This window comes from Esox lucius, chromosome 18 (genome assembly GCF_011004845.1).
Source record: "Esox lucius isolate fEsoLuc1 chromosome 18, fEsoLuc1.pri, whole genome shotgun sequence".
Lineage (NCBI taxonomy): Eukaryota > Metazoa > Chordata > Actinopteri > Esociformes > Esocidae > Esox > Esox lucius.
The window spans coordinates 20,119,662-20,134,927 of NC_047586.1; the positions used below are offsets into that span (position 1 = coordinate 20,119,662).

The following is a 15,266-nucleotide window of genomic DNA, read 5'->3' on the forward strand; positions in this document are numbered from 1 at the left end:
AAAATCCATAATTATAAAATAACATTAGTTTTATTTGTTGGAAAATATCTGTAAAAAAATAAAACTGAATTCTGGGGAATGGGGAATATGGGAATGGGGAATATGATTCAAGGGGCCCATGGCTTTGGGGCATTGATTATAATAATCTCAATGTTGTCTATAAGTGAGGGGGCCCAAGCAAATACCTTTTCTGGGGGCCCAGGATTCTTAGCCATGGCCATGACATGTGGTGCCAAACCAACACTGCCCCTTAACACATTCCGTCCCAACAGCATCAGGCAGTGAGGATTTATATTACACTTGCTTTACAGAATTTTCATAGGATGTCATCCTAGAAGAATAATTTTATGATAGTTCCAAACCATGATAGACACTTCTGATATATTTTAGAAAATGTTATCTGAGAAGGTTAAAAAGGAGTGTGAACCTTGTTGGAAAGTGTATTTATTATTCTTAACATTTAACAGCAAGTCTTTTTTTCAAGTAATGGTTGCTACTTGTACAAAGCCCTTGTAGAACACATAATAGTGTTGGTGAGATTGGGGAACTTTTAGCATTACGGCTTCAGCAGGTTTCAGATGGATGGCTGATGTTTTCGTTTCTGTAGGTTGGCGCCATCCAGTGGTGCAGTATATGAATGCACTCAACGCGATGTTTACCGCTATGCATTGTGGTCTAATGAATGGAAGAGGAAGTGTTATTTGCGCATGCGCACCCTACAGTCCTCCTTTTCGATTTCCGAACGACTGAGACAAGATGGGCCATCAGCAGCTCTATTGGAGTCACCCAAGAAAATTCGGTCAGGGATCCCGATCCTGGTCAGTTGTGTTTAATATGTTGTTTTTTATGTATTATTTTCCCCTCTGAGTGAATTTCGGAGTCTGTTATATATTCATGGATGCATATTTTAGTTTATATCTCTAACCACATGGACATTTTGCTCGACCTAATATGGCGCCCGATGTGCAACAACGCCGGGCCCTCGCGTTCTTCGCAAGTGTTTCGTTGTTGGCCGTTTGAATATTATAGTATCTATTCAAAGTTGAAATAGAGACTTGACTAACTCATTTTTTGTTGTGTTGCTTCCAATTTGGGATATTGTAGGATTATCTTCTAACGTTTTGCTTGAGGTGTTTAAGTCTTAGCTCTCATCTAGTTAAGTTTGAATGTAGCATAAGCTTTGGTATGTGCTGTGGAAACGGATGGTGGACAGAACTGGTAACACTGGCTAACAGTATGTACTATGTATTTTTAATTTTTTGGGAGGGAGGGATTTTCTACGTCTGTTTTAATACGTGTATTTCTCCCCCCAGCCGGGTATGCTCAAACAGACACGGTCTGATCCGTAAATACGGGCTCAACATGTGCCGCCAGTGCTTCAGGCAGTACGCAAACGACATCGGCTTTGTCAAGGCAAGTATCAGTACAGAACTCTCCTATATTTGCGTTGTATTAAGTACCAACCGGTCCTGCTTGAAGTGGCACGGGGTTTACCAATTGAGACAAAGCATGGAATTGAATGTCATCCTATCAGCGACCTTGCTTACCAGGTAGTCACTTATTTTAAATTAAATGTTAACTGTTCAAGTGGCAGAACCTAGTCGTTTTATAGGCACGTAGTCTTCGGCGTGGCATTACTCGTTGTGGGCAAGATACTTGCGTTTTTGTAGATGGACATTCAGTTACCTAGGCAGCAGGTGGAGACTGTCAAATCCGTATGTACAATGTATTCTTGCTGAGCCTGGATGCCATTTAGTAGATTTGTTTCCACTGTTTAGCGAGGCGCAAGTAAGGATGTGAACAAGTAAATATCCGATAAGTCATTTTCTGAGTTACAAATGATGCAAGTGTACTGTGTAAAAGGTGATTCTGTTCTACATCAGTCTAACCCTGTTTTTGCTTCTTCATGCAGCTGGACTAAATGCATTGGATGCTGACTGTTCCCTATTCAAGATCAACAGTGGATGATGCAGCATTGAAAATAAATGTTTTTTGTTCAACGTAATGGCCTTGTCTTGTGTTGACATTCTGCATGGAATTCTTCAACTGGCTTGGTTAGAAACAGCCCTATAAAGTGCATTTGGACTGCTTGTTCAGAACTGATGCTGTAATAAGGAAGAAACATCCCTCAGCATTACTGTAATTGATGTCTGTGTTGCTTGAAGGGTGTTTATTAAAATGTCAAAAGGGTTTGGGCTGATAATGGCATGGAAGGGAGTTTCCACAATGCGGCTGATACTAAATGTTTCAAATCTTTGAGATGAGCAAGTACACCTGTGAATATTTGGGTTTTGTTTGGGATTCATTAAACCCACCACAGCTATGATTATGCGGTGTTAACAGTTCTTTTATCCACTCCAGGGGTGGTGTTAGTTTACATAACTTTACTTAGTAACAGTTAAGAACCAATCTGCTCAGGTTTGAAATTCATCTCATGGCTAAGATTGGTTCAAGTCGATGCACATTGGAAAATGGTTTTTCCTTGTTTTTTGGTTGATAATCAGCAAGTATTGCATTTTCCTAAAGTAACTTGGTTGGTTTTGCAGTGTGGGAATACTGGCAAATAATACTGACCGTAGGGGTATACTACGAGGCGAGGTATCAGGTTTATAGGAGTAATTTAGTGACGTTGGGTGTACGTTCCCGATTAAACCGTACAACAAAAGGTGAATACGTTTAACCCGGGCTATGCTGCCATGGCTATTTAGACTGCATCTCTAAACTGCTCCGAGCAGGTTATCTTCATGGGTAACTCGCCAGTCTATGGTAACTCGATGTTACCCAACATAAGCACCGCCCTTCCGCACACAAAAAGGCCGGCACATTTGGATCGACATTGCCACACGGATTATAAGAGGCTCGCAGGGCGAATATTTTAATTTTTTTAGAGACCGTGTAACTCCTCCAGTTTACCCCGATTGTTTTCTAATGAAGATATCGATTCTCATCTGAGGGAATTCCGTATCTTCGCCTGTTTATAGGGCCAGACGAATCTAATACCACTCGCCGGAGTAATGCCCTCACTGTTGAAGTGTGCTTTGCGATATTTTGCCAGCAGACATTTAATGTAGGCTATTCCATTGGTGATGCTGAAGAATACTGTATCCCGTGCAGTTCGCAAGGTGGTACTTGCTCTCACTAAGATGCTTTATGCATTTGTTGGGTTCCCTAGCCATTTAAGCGTTATCGAGATCAAACATGTTTTTATGCGATCGCAAGTAATTCGCAATAAATAATTGGTCTATTTTTAATATGCATAAGCTAGGCCTAGGTTATATACAGAACACATTTTTCGGTAGGAATCCCGACGGCGATTGGTGAGATTGACTGTACCCATATCCACTTTAGAGCGCCCCTGGTCATTTCACAACATTCATGTTCCGGTATTTGATCATTAAATTCACACAGGTAGCCCTACATCCTAGGTGTTTTATGGTGTAGCATATATCTTAAATCATTAACAGTGAGCAAATGGATCGTTTTCAGAGATGTAGTCCATAATATAATTATATTGTTTTCACATATTTATATGGACAATTTTACTTTTCCTTACATCTGAATCATACTAAAAATAGGCTAAGAGTGTAAAACAAAAGAGAACGTATGACAAAAACACTGCTCTTACCAATTTACTCTGTCGGTTATGCGCTGCCAACAAGCTTCCCTGGCTTTGTTGGCCGCCACGGTCAGAGATTTAGCCGTTAACCTTGCTTTAAACTCCTCATATCCTAACATTATAAAAGTGCATTCTTCCGGGGGAATATATGGACCACAAGCCATTGTACAAAAACTCAGCTTGCTTTGCCGAACGCGCCCCTTATAGGCGAACGCGCACAAACTCCAGTTAGTTAACAAGTCCACTAACACATCTTAATCACCGTCGTATTACCGTTTAACACTGGGCAGTCATAGTTTGTCAACCCTGACTTTCCTTAATATCCCCGCGTTATATCTGAATAGGTTGAACACCCTTCGTAGTATACCCCCCAGGTCACTGTGGTGCATAGGCAATGTTTTTTTAAAAACTGCCTCATTACAAAACGAATGCAAAACAAGCTTTTCTTATGAGGTAACATGAGATTAATATTGTTATCAGGTGAGTGATTGTTTCTGTCGGTGACCATTTCTCGCCACCAGATGGCAGCTGTGGTCTATTTCTGAGTCCTCTAACCTTCATTAGTTAATATTCAGAAAGGTAATCGGTAGGTACATGTACCTATTATATCTCATTCATCCTGATCTATTGCACATCAATATGTTAACTCTTCCATCACCTGCATTTAATAAAAAAAGGAACCTTTGTCCAATTGAATATTGCTTAATTGAAGTTCTTTTCACACCCCTGGTTTGGGCCAAGGCCCAGACAGAAGAGGTTGCAGGATGAGGTCTCGGGCAACAGTTTGATGAGAGCTGCTCCGTGTTCTCTGTAACACTGGAGCGATAATGAGATGGAGCCTTTCCATCCTTCCTGGAAGGGGTACAGAAGGAGAGAGGGCAGGTTGTGGGTGTAATGAGCGGTAGCTTCTCTCCATCTGTGGTAACGGTACAAAGGTAAGGCAGGGTGAAGATCCACACTTTCCAGATGAAAATGCATGAATCCCTACACACATATTTATAATAGCATAGTTGTGGGTGTGAGCAATATGGAGGCTATGCAGTAATGTGTGTGTTTGTGCAGAGGCTGATACATCTTGCCCACTAGCAAAAGCATCCTATTAAATTTGATGTAAACATGCAGGTGTAGTTGAGGTGCACATGGGAGCCACCCCCCACACACACACACACAGCAACAATTTGACTGCCAGGCACCAACTGCAGTTATTCCATCTCTGAAAAGATTACAGCTAAATAAATACATTTAGAATGTTTTTCTGCCCTGTTGGCATGGAAACATTCCACAGGGTTTACCTGTACTCTGCTGCTAGCCCAGAATGAGGCACTTTTCACTGAGGAACCACTGTAGCTGTGAGGGAATTAATGAATGATCACCATTCTCTGCGTTTTCTACTGTTAGGCTGTATCCACAGTCTTTGGTATCCACAGGTTTAAACACTTGCCAGGACTTAAAAAAGGTACAGTAGGGCAGTAATCTGAATAAATCAGATTTTACTTAAGAAAAGTCAGCTAGTTATTTAATTAAGGTTAAAAGTGCAAAGACATTGTTTGTTTACAGCTAATACACAAATGCCATTTATGTCCAGGCAATGTGTGCCAAATGTTAGGTTGTTTCTTCATAAAAGGATAGCATTTGATGATATTATACATTTTAACACCTGGAACGCAAATGTACAAAAAAGGTAGCAATTTCAGAAACTCAACCTTGCAAACCAGGGTAGCCTTTTGGCTATTCCTCCCTAACAAGACAATGTACTGTAATGTCCATCATATCTGCTGAACCAAACATGATAACACAACAGATTGGGTCTCATGGCTGGCTATATTCTCAGAATGTCAAGATAGAGACTCGCTATGGACTTCCTCCCAACGCTAATAAAGTGGAATAAGTAGGAAGGCCTACACTGAAAATGTGTTCTTTATCATTCTACAGTATGTGGACAACTTGCTGGAGAGTTTTTACTCTGGTCTCCCATGACCCTGTTGGTCATGTAGGCCATGGAACTATTGGATTTGTCTTACCTCATTGTACAACTATGAGGCCAGGGTCACATACTCTGCCATTCTTTCTTGCCTAAACTGACAATGCCAAAAGGCATTCCATCCTCATGGGCAATTTCCAATACATTATTCAAATACACATGTACCTTGCCAAATTATTATCTGGGCGGATTTCTATTCTTCATGAACATTATTTATTTATTGATATTATCTCAACTGCAATCAGAGAAGAATTCTGAAGCTTTCCAAAATTGAAATGTGCTCTCCTGAAATATAATTTGATGAGTGGTGGGACTGGCATTTGCGATGAACAAACACTTGAGGTGCATGTGTGAATATAAAATCACCAAGTCCTTGTGTTCAAATAAATCAAATGCCCTTTCTGTGTTATATGAATTGATTTTGTGACAGTATACAGTGACAACCTAGATAACAACAGCAAACACCTCTTAAGGCACCTCGTATGCCACTGAAATAATATTATTTGTCGTTGTCAGGCTTACCATGGCAGTCCTATCAAATCCTGTTTATGATGGCAAATACAATGGTCAAGACGGAATAGCAAAATGGCTGCCATTTTTTCTTTTATTATTTTGTAAGTATATAACTTACAAAACATTGGTAGCAAAACTGCTATTTAATTCCACTGTGCGTACCTAGAGGGTTATTGGGTCAAAGCTTTTCATGTATTGCAATTTCCTAATGAGAGTTCCTAAAGAAAATGCACATTTTCTCAGGACTATTTTGCCTTCCAGCACCTCCCAATTTAATATCTACACTGCTCAAAAAAATGAAGGGAACACGTAATCATCATAGTATAACTACAAGTCAGTTAAACTTCAGGGATATCAATCTGTCCAGTTAGGAAGCATAAGTGATTGTGAAATAATGTCACCTGTTTCGGTCCAAATGAAAGTGACAACAGGTGCACTGGCAAGACAACCCCCAAAAAGGGAATGGTTTTGCAGTTGATGGCTACAGACAATTGCTCCCTCCTTATCCTTCCAGACTGATTCCTGTCTAGTTTGGCTGTTTTTTAGCAGTGTATTTATCATTCATAATCTTCACACAATACAACAATCTGCCCGAGGGGGCAGCGGTGCACCACAGCTGAAACTCAGCATTCCAAGACAAGAGGCTTGGGAATGTTCTAAGAGCGAGTGGATGGGGTCTTTGCCCAGTTACCTGGGTTGAGGCTTTCCACCGACGGTTAAGAGATGCAAATGCAGACTGTTCAGAGTCTGCATATATATGGCTGTCAGCTGAGCCATAGCTAATTGAATTCCTGCACGCCATTTGAAGTGTGTAGCAAAACAGGAGCAAAGGGAGGAATCAATTGGGGGGGGGGGGGGGGGGGTTAACAGGTGGACAGTCATGATCTGTGTGTGTGGACTAGAATATCTCAGACCTTTTATGCCAAGCAAGGGCACAAGGTCTGCTTCTCAGACATATCAAAAGGCTAGAACAATGTTTTACAAATTAAAAGTTTGAGTAAGCTTGGCTTAAATAGTAACTAAACTAACCAATCAACCTGTCTGCTTTAAAACAGCAAAATAATCAATATTATGTTTTTTTTTATTCCTGGAATGTGTAAATAGGATTATTGTGGATAAAAAGTCAGTCTTGTCCAAAGCAGAGTGTTGTACTATAGGTAATAGATGGTATATCACAGATAAAGTTGTACTTCACAGATGATGTCCCAGAACATGTGTGCAGCTGGCAGGCACTCAATTACTCAAGTAAGCTAAACGTAATTGTTGAAAGAATAAACAAGGAACATTTAATTTGGCTACTTGCATTTTTCCCCCCTCTCTTCATCTCCTCAGAACCCTTTGAAGAAGAACAAAAGTGTGGAGGGACCTCTGACTTTTTCCATTCAGTGCATTTTGAGAAGGATACAAGGAGAGACAATGCAATGAGTATGTAATTGAGACAAAATTGAGATCCACTATACTAGACATCCAAATAAATCTCTGAATGCAACTCCTGTCGGGCTTCTGTCACGGCAGCTTTTTTAATGAGTAATCTTAAAAACTAGGTCAAATCTTTAGTAATTGTATTCCTGTTTAGCTAGGGCAGCAATTGGATTTAGCAGTGATGTTAATGGTTATGCACTTTACATTGACAACTCATCCTCTGTGCCAACTGATCTGAAATGTCTACAGACTTGAGGCCTGTTCAAAAAGAAATTCACTGAGATTAAAAATAGTTATTGTGAATTTACAACCGCAATAGAAATCTTGCAGAAAGTATTTAAAATGTAAACTTTAAAATAATGTTTGCCCACATTTATTATTTACCTGACATTAAACAACTAGAGAAAATAACTTACTACATCTGGCACAAATGGCTTTGTTTTCGATGTAACATTAAATTTATGTGCGCTGGGCTGGTGACCAGAATTCCTTCACACTATGTGACTGGCTAAGCTTATCTGATGCTAGCTATTTTAGCACATGTTGACAAATAAAAAATATAAATTCAGACAATTAGCTGATTGGTTTACAAATCACTTCAAATTAAATAAACTGGTAGCCAGCCAAGATGATGTTTGCTAGCTAAGCTGTTGTTAACTTATTTTAAAGCTGAAGTAACTTTCAAGAGCAGGAAGTATTCTTCTGCATCATTTTCCCAGAAATCTTGCCTGTCGTTTGTGTGATGTAATTACTCTTAAAACCTCAAAAGCTGCAGACCCACAGACAATAGCATCCAGCTGGAGCTATGTTCATGCCTTTTCGCCGATTTGCTTTCTTTTGGTCTAAAACGTATTTTCTTACATTCTAAATTTTTTTATAAAATTGTTTCGCTGGCGTGTCTCGCTGCTTGATCCACAAAATGAGAGTCACTTATTTACTTCAGCCTCAGCTCTTTCTTGACACGTCAAACGCATCACTTCTTGTGCGCTGGAAAAAATGTCCCACCACTGCACGAGCCAAACACCTTTTTCCTTAGCAGCAGTACACTGTATACATGGTAGGTATTCATCTATGATCCAGATTAATAGAATAGCGATGTGTTAATGCAAAAAAACCGTACGTACAGTTGTGCTCAAAAGTTTGCATACCCTTGGAGAATTGGTAATATATGTACCATTTGTAAAGAAAACGTGAGTGAGCAGGCAAAACATGTCTTTCATTTCTTATGGGATTCACATTCGACTGTAGGTAATGACATAATGGTACAATCATAAAACCAAACATGGGAACAAAGAAAAAAATTAACTGACCCCTGTTCAAAAGTCTGCATACCCTTAGTTCTTAATACTGTGTATTGCCCCTTTAGCATCAATGACAGGGTGCAGTCTTTTGTAATAGTTGTCTATGAGGCCCCAAATTCTTGCAGGTGGTATAGCTGCCCATTCATCTTGGCAAAATGCCTCCAGGTCATGCAAAGTCTTTGGTCGTCTTGCATGAACCGTACATTTGAGATCTGCCCGCAGTTGCTCAATGATATTATGGTCAGGAAACTGTGATGGCCACTCCAGAACCTTCACCTTTTTCTGCTGTAACCACTGGAGGATCAACTTGGCCTTGTGCTTAGAATCATTGTCGTGCTGTAAAGTCCAAGAGCATCCCATGCGCAGCTTTCGTGGAGAAGAATGCAAATTGTCTGCCAGTATTTTCTGATAACATGCTACATTCATCTTGCCATCCATTTTCACAAGATTGAAAATCTTTAGAGCTCACACACCCCCAAAACATCAGTGAGCCACCACCATGCTTCACAGTGGGGTTGGTGACCCTTCTCCAAACCTTGCGCTTATGGCTGAGATCATAAGGTTCTATTTTGGTCTCGTCACTCCAAATTACTGTGTGACAGAGGCTGTAAGGTGTGTCAAGGTGTCGTTGGGCATATTATAACTGAGCTTTTTTGTGGCATTGGCTCAGTAAAGGCATCTTTCTGGCAACTCGACCATGCAGCTCATTTTGGTTCAAGTATCATCGTATTGTGCTCCTTAAACAACCACACTGTCTTTTTCCAGAGCAGCCTGTATTTCTCCTGAGGATACCTGTGGGTTTTTCTTTGTATCCCGAACAATTCTTCTGGCAGTTTTGGTGGAAATCTTTCTTGGTTTACCTGACCTTGGCTTGGTATCAAGAGATCCCCGAATTTTCCACTTCTTAATAAGTGATTGAACTGACTGGCATTTGCAAGGATTTTGATATATTTTGATATCCTTTTCCATCTTTATAAAGTTCCATTACCTTGTTACACAGGTCTTTTGACAGTTCATTTCTGCTCCTCATGGCTCAGTATCTAGCCTGCTTAATGCATCCATGTGAAAGCTAACTAACTCATTGACTATGTATACACAGACACTAATTCCAATTTATAAGACAGGTGTGGCAAACTTTTTTTTTGCATGAGTCATATTTTCTAAATCAGTACCAAAATGTCAACATTTCTGCTAGGGCATTCAGCTTTAATGTCAAATATTATGTAGGGTATCATCAAAAAGAATAGATTTTCTTGCATTTGAGCTACATTATATGTTCGGTGCATGAAGTAAATGAGTGAAGATATAAGTCTGTGTTTTTTTTTTATTATTCAGTTTGACACTACGTTTTAAAGGATATTCCCCCACAAAATGTACAGGTCCAAAAGTCCCGGTTTGCTTCTGATTAACATGCCCCACTCCATCATAAAGGTTATGAGACAATTTGGCCTAGACCCAGAGATCATACTCCAAATGAATTGGGATTATAATCCAATGTAGTCTGTGATTATACCAATGAAACCTTTTACTTAGGGTACAGGTAATGTACTGGTATAAACCTGAATCCACCTTCCCTCAAGGTCTGATCCAAAACCACTGTGATGTAAGTATGTGTGTGTGTCCGTGCATGCGTTCATACGTGCACGTGTGAGAATGAATGTCTGAAGACCGAGCAGTGTCTGAATTTACAGTGCGAGTGGCGCTAGCTGTGGTTACAAATAGACTTGACACGCGAACGGTGAGGACACAGATGTGGAGGGTGACAGTCTGGGTTGGAATACAAACCACATTTCACCCTACTCACGCTTCCTAACAAACAGACATTGCTGCTTTGCTTTCCTGGCCAGAGGGACAGGGTACTTGGTAGTCCACTGCTTTTATTAGTAGCCTACGCGTGTCATACAACTATACTGCATGTCACATTTATTTAAGAGGTTTTTTTGTGTGGGTGTGTCTGGAGTAATGTGTCATCACGCTCTGTAAATAAAAAGGTTGCCGGAGAAGCACTCCTGAGCTTTTCGTGCATCGCAATGACTGCGACTACATGGATCATGCAGCACCACTCGGATGTGAAAAACCAGACAGTTTGTCTGTGAGGTGATAAACATGAAGCAAATGGGTCTAAAAAGCAACACTTAGCACCTCTTTGGAACGCTTTGTGTCCATACATTTGATGAAACTAACTCAGAAGTTGATTATTGTGATGTGGTAAAGGTGGCCTCGCCACATGCTTTCTGGGGGATCCGGCAGGCCGACTCGTTTTCTGAATGTGCTACATAACGTCTCACTTAAACCCTCACAGCCAGAGGAATTACTCATAAGTGGAAAAGATCAAGAAGTGACATTTAACAATATGCACAGAAATGGTTTCACGGCTGCGCACGGTCCCGTCTCGGTCCGACCGCGGTCCCCAGGCTGCAAGCTTGGTGTCATTTATTTGGGTGTCACTGGATATGGCCGGATAATCACACTATAAACCTTAATGGATCGGCCACAGCCGTAATCCAGCTTGAGCTATTACTGCTACCGGCCACATTTGTGTGAAACATGTGAAGCATATCAATATGCTGCGTGTTCAGCCTTTAATGTAATGCTCAGTTCCACATGAGAATATCCTACACCCATTTATAAGCTACCTTTATGTCAGTGCATCCTTTTTGGAAATTTGCTTGGATATTTTTTTCTTTGACCTTTATTATATTGTGGCACGAACAGCCTCCTTCATTTGGGTCGGGCCAAAATCCCAGGGAGAAGCACCTGGGTCAGAGCTGTAAAACATGGCTCTGAAACGCAGCCAAGCTGTTACCCTTGAATGCAGCTCAGTACCCCCCCCTCCCCCCATGAATAGGCATACCTCAAAAGGGAGAGGATAAAAGGGCCTCAGAAAAGCAGCCCTGAGAGGAGGAGTAAAGGAGTAGAGTGGGATGTTGTGCCCTATTCCTAGTTTGCTTAACTTTTTTTCCTGTTATTTATGTTCACAGCTCACTCTCCATGGCCCAGAATCTTGGTACTGTGTCTAGGATTCGGCCTCATTATGTTCGCAGCTAACTGCAAGGCAGATACTTCACCGCTGCCTCATGAGGTGCCACCCGGTTCAGAGGTCACGTTTGACATTGAATCAGTGGGTAGGCATGGGGGTTTGAAACTGTTGAACTAAGCTTCTGTGACATTTTATCTGCTACATCACTACTTAAGTCAACAATATACAATAGAAAGTTACTCTATATTGTTTGAGAATCAACAGCTATATTCAATTCAATTGGATTTAATTAAAGTGTAAAAAATTTATGCAGCAATCACAGATAGGTAGTTTTAACTTATAATTAAAGCAAGAAAATGATGGTTCTAATGTAGCTTTCAGCCTTCACATTTCAATAGTATTTCCTCTCAACAGCAGTGATCAACAACATCAGGGTGCTTAAACCCGTGACCCCACGGTTAGATCCAATTCTGCCACCAGTGATGACCACATCTGGCGTACCACCATAAATGGATCCATGAACAGGCAGACTACCACCATCACTGACGCTTGACCTCTGCAAAGGATTCAGAATACTGTTCTGTTTTCAGACGACTCCCACAGAACGCTGCAGTGAAAGCTTCGTAATTCCGGGAAGGATGAGGTCAAGACACCTTTTCTGGGAAATAGTTTTTTTTATTTCTAAACTTCTGCTGAAAAACAGCAGCAATAAACCGTGAAATCATGTTACTTTCCGAAGTGTACTCCTTTGGTCGTCTTTCTGTCAGAATTCCAAATATCACACCAGAACGTCCCAAGCCACTTGACCTGCAGCTGAATCAGTTGGTGACATGCGTGGATACTCACAACTCACGGTTATTGTTTGAAATGCAGATAGGGCCAGCTGCCATTTGCCATGGAAATGCCGTTCCTCTTGCCCAAGCTTGAGATTACCCTGAATGAAGACCTGTAACTGCTTGGTGGTGGATGATGTTTTTTTTCAAAGCCTGAGCCCAATCTGAAGAATGCCTGGATCAAGAGCTTCTTGAGCTGCTTTTCTCAACCAGCTTTCCCTAACTGAAGAGATCCTACTTCTCCCAGAGCAGATCTTTTTTTTTTTTTTCAACTGGCACTGACACAGCCCCTTGAATTGGTAAGCATATTTAAAGTCAACATTTTCTTTTCTGTTTCTACATGTTTTGCGGTAAAGCTAGAGTCTATGCATTTTGATACCTGTGTGGAATCAGTCAAATTTCTTTTGCATATCCGTCTAGCCCCACCACAGAATCTTCGTAGCTGGAAGCTTCGGTGAGAGGTTAAACGAGGAGGGTAAGTTAAGAGATTCACGCCCGGAGCGACAACAGACAGGTGTGAGATTAAGACACATTGCATCAGAGCAGACAGAGATACCCCGGGTTTCTTGTGGCAGGGGTGGTGCTGACGCGTGAGGCTCCCACTAGATTAGCTGTGCCTCCGGCTTCCACCCACCTCCACCTCTCCAAATCAGATCAGTGCATCTCCGCCCGCGACGGAGAAACAGCCTCTCTCCTTTTCATCCCTCTCCGGCGCTATTGATTTTAGTGTGTTGACCTGCTTGAGGATCCAGTACCGGTTTACATGATGCAGCAGACACACATTTAAAGAAACAGAGGACTGGAGTGTGCGTTTGTGTGTGTAGTGGGTGATGATGGGAGTAATTGAGAATGATATGGATCAGTAGAGGCAGTCCCATTGATTACTGCAGGTTATAAACAGAAAGACAGTTCAATAGAAAGAGATCTGTGGAAATTATAACTGTCTGAAAGAGCAGAGTGAGCACTGATGCGCAGCACCACCCCAGTTAAGCTGTTTTGGATGTGGATATAGGCCTCTCCTATCACAGTGAGTAGGACTGTTGGTCAGGTTTAAGGTGCTGAGGGAATGGACAGTAATAATTGGAGATTTCAAGTGAGATAATGAATGTTATGGTATATGTTTGATTATGAAGCAGAGTATGCATATAGAGGAAATATTGAGATGCCGCATTCATTTGTGGACTAATTAATCATATTTAGGGTTAGGGTTACATTCTTAGTATCCTTACAATCATAGCTCTGTTTATACATCTTTTTCATAGAAGCTTGAGCCGACTTGACCATCATCTTTCTGTCCCTGCCACTTCTCCACCTCCCCTACCGCACCAAGCCAGCCTTGAGCCATCTAACCCTGTGAGAAGAGGTGACAGGAAGTGGCCCGGACGGGGAGACAGGCTGGCATGGTGACGGCCTTGGGAGCGATAAGGTTTCTACACCCCGGTGGACTGGGTAGCCAACTAGCTAACAGGGACGGAGCGCTATTCCAGAGAGTGCTTATCTCTGTCCGTCAGGGTCTTCTGTCATGTTGACTCCTCCGGTTGTCTGTCGGTCTGCCTGTCAGGTCTTCCATTACGCTCTCTAACCCTTCTTGCACCACCTCCAACCAGCGATACCATGCTCCCTATCCTTCCCTCTAGTTTTCTCTCAGTCCACTCATATCTGGGCTAAAGACAGGTGGAGTGTATCAGGTGATGCCCTCTTCACCAGTGATCATTAGAGCCATCGTGTGGTGCCATTTAATTTTTACTGGCTCTCACCTCCACTAGCCCCCTCCCCCCATACGAATCCCGAATTAAAACCCTCACCTGGGCAGCGTCCTTCCACCTCCGACCCCCCCCCCCCCCGTTTCCTGGCTCTCTCTCTTATGAGTGCCACCCCCCCCCCCCATCCCCCACCAGACCAGCCAACTCATCACACCACATTACCAGAATCCCCATCCCCCACCAGACCAGCCAACTCATCACACCACATTACCAGAATCCCCATCCCCCACCAGACCAGCCAACTCATCACACCACATTACCAGAATCCCCATCCCCCACCAGACCAGCCAACTCATCACACCACATTACCAGAATCCCCATCCCCCACCAGACCAGCCAACTCATCACACCACATTACCAGAATCCCATCCCCCACCAGACCAGCCAACTCATCACACCACATTACCAGAATCCCCATCCCCCACCAGACCAGCCAACTCATCACACCACATTACCAGAATCCCATCCCCCACCAGACCAGCCAACTCATCACACCACATTACCAGAATCCCATCCCCCACCAGACCAGCCAACTCATCACACCACATTACCAGAATCCCCATTCCCCACCAGACCAGCCAACTCATCACACCACATTACCAGAATCCCCATCCCCCACCAGACCAGCCAACTCATCACACCACATTACCAGAATCCCCATCCCCCACCAGACCAGCCAACTCATCACAGCGCTCCCCATAGATCTGCCCCTTGCTCCTGTACAGTACCGCTGTCAGACATTTGTCCTGACCTATAAATCCACTCACATGTCACCACTCTTCAACTCTGACCTCCTCTTACATGACCACCCAGCTTCTCCTCTGCGGGCACCTCCTGCTCTCCCCGCTCCTCCTTGA

General features: G+C 42.3%; 1 protein-coding gene and 1 long non-coding RNA gene across 2 annotated transcripts; both read left to right on the forward strand.

The window, feature by feature from the left end:
- The first annotated feature begins 698 nt into the window (after positions 1-698).
- On the forward strand, positions 699-2,005 carry rps29 (ribosomal protein S29). Its single transcript, XM_010904514.4, has 3 exons — positions 699-818; positions 1,314-1,413; positions 1,913-2,005. Exons 1-3 carry the CDS (start codon positions 757-759, stop codon positions 1,919-1,921), a joined length of 171 nt encoding a protein of 56 aa, XP_010902816.1. The 5' UTR covers positions 699-756; the 3' UTR covers positions 1,922-2,005.
- Positions 2,006-8,453: 6,448 nt separating this feature from the next.
- LOC109616868 lies at positions 8,454-12,862 on the forward strand. Its single transcript, XR_002198151.2, has 3 exons — positions 8,454-8,589; positions 11,815-11,958; positions 12,228-12,862. It is a non-coding gene; the product is annotated as an uncharacterized LOC109616868 (long non-coding RNA).
- The last annotated feature ends 2,404 nt before the right edge of the window (positions 12,863-15,266 follow it).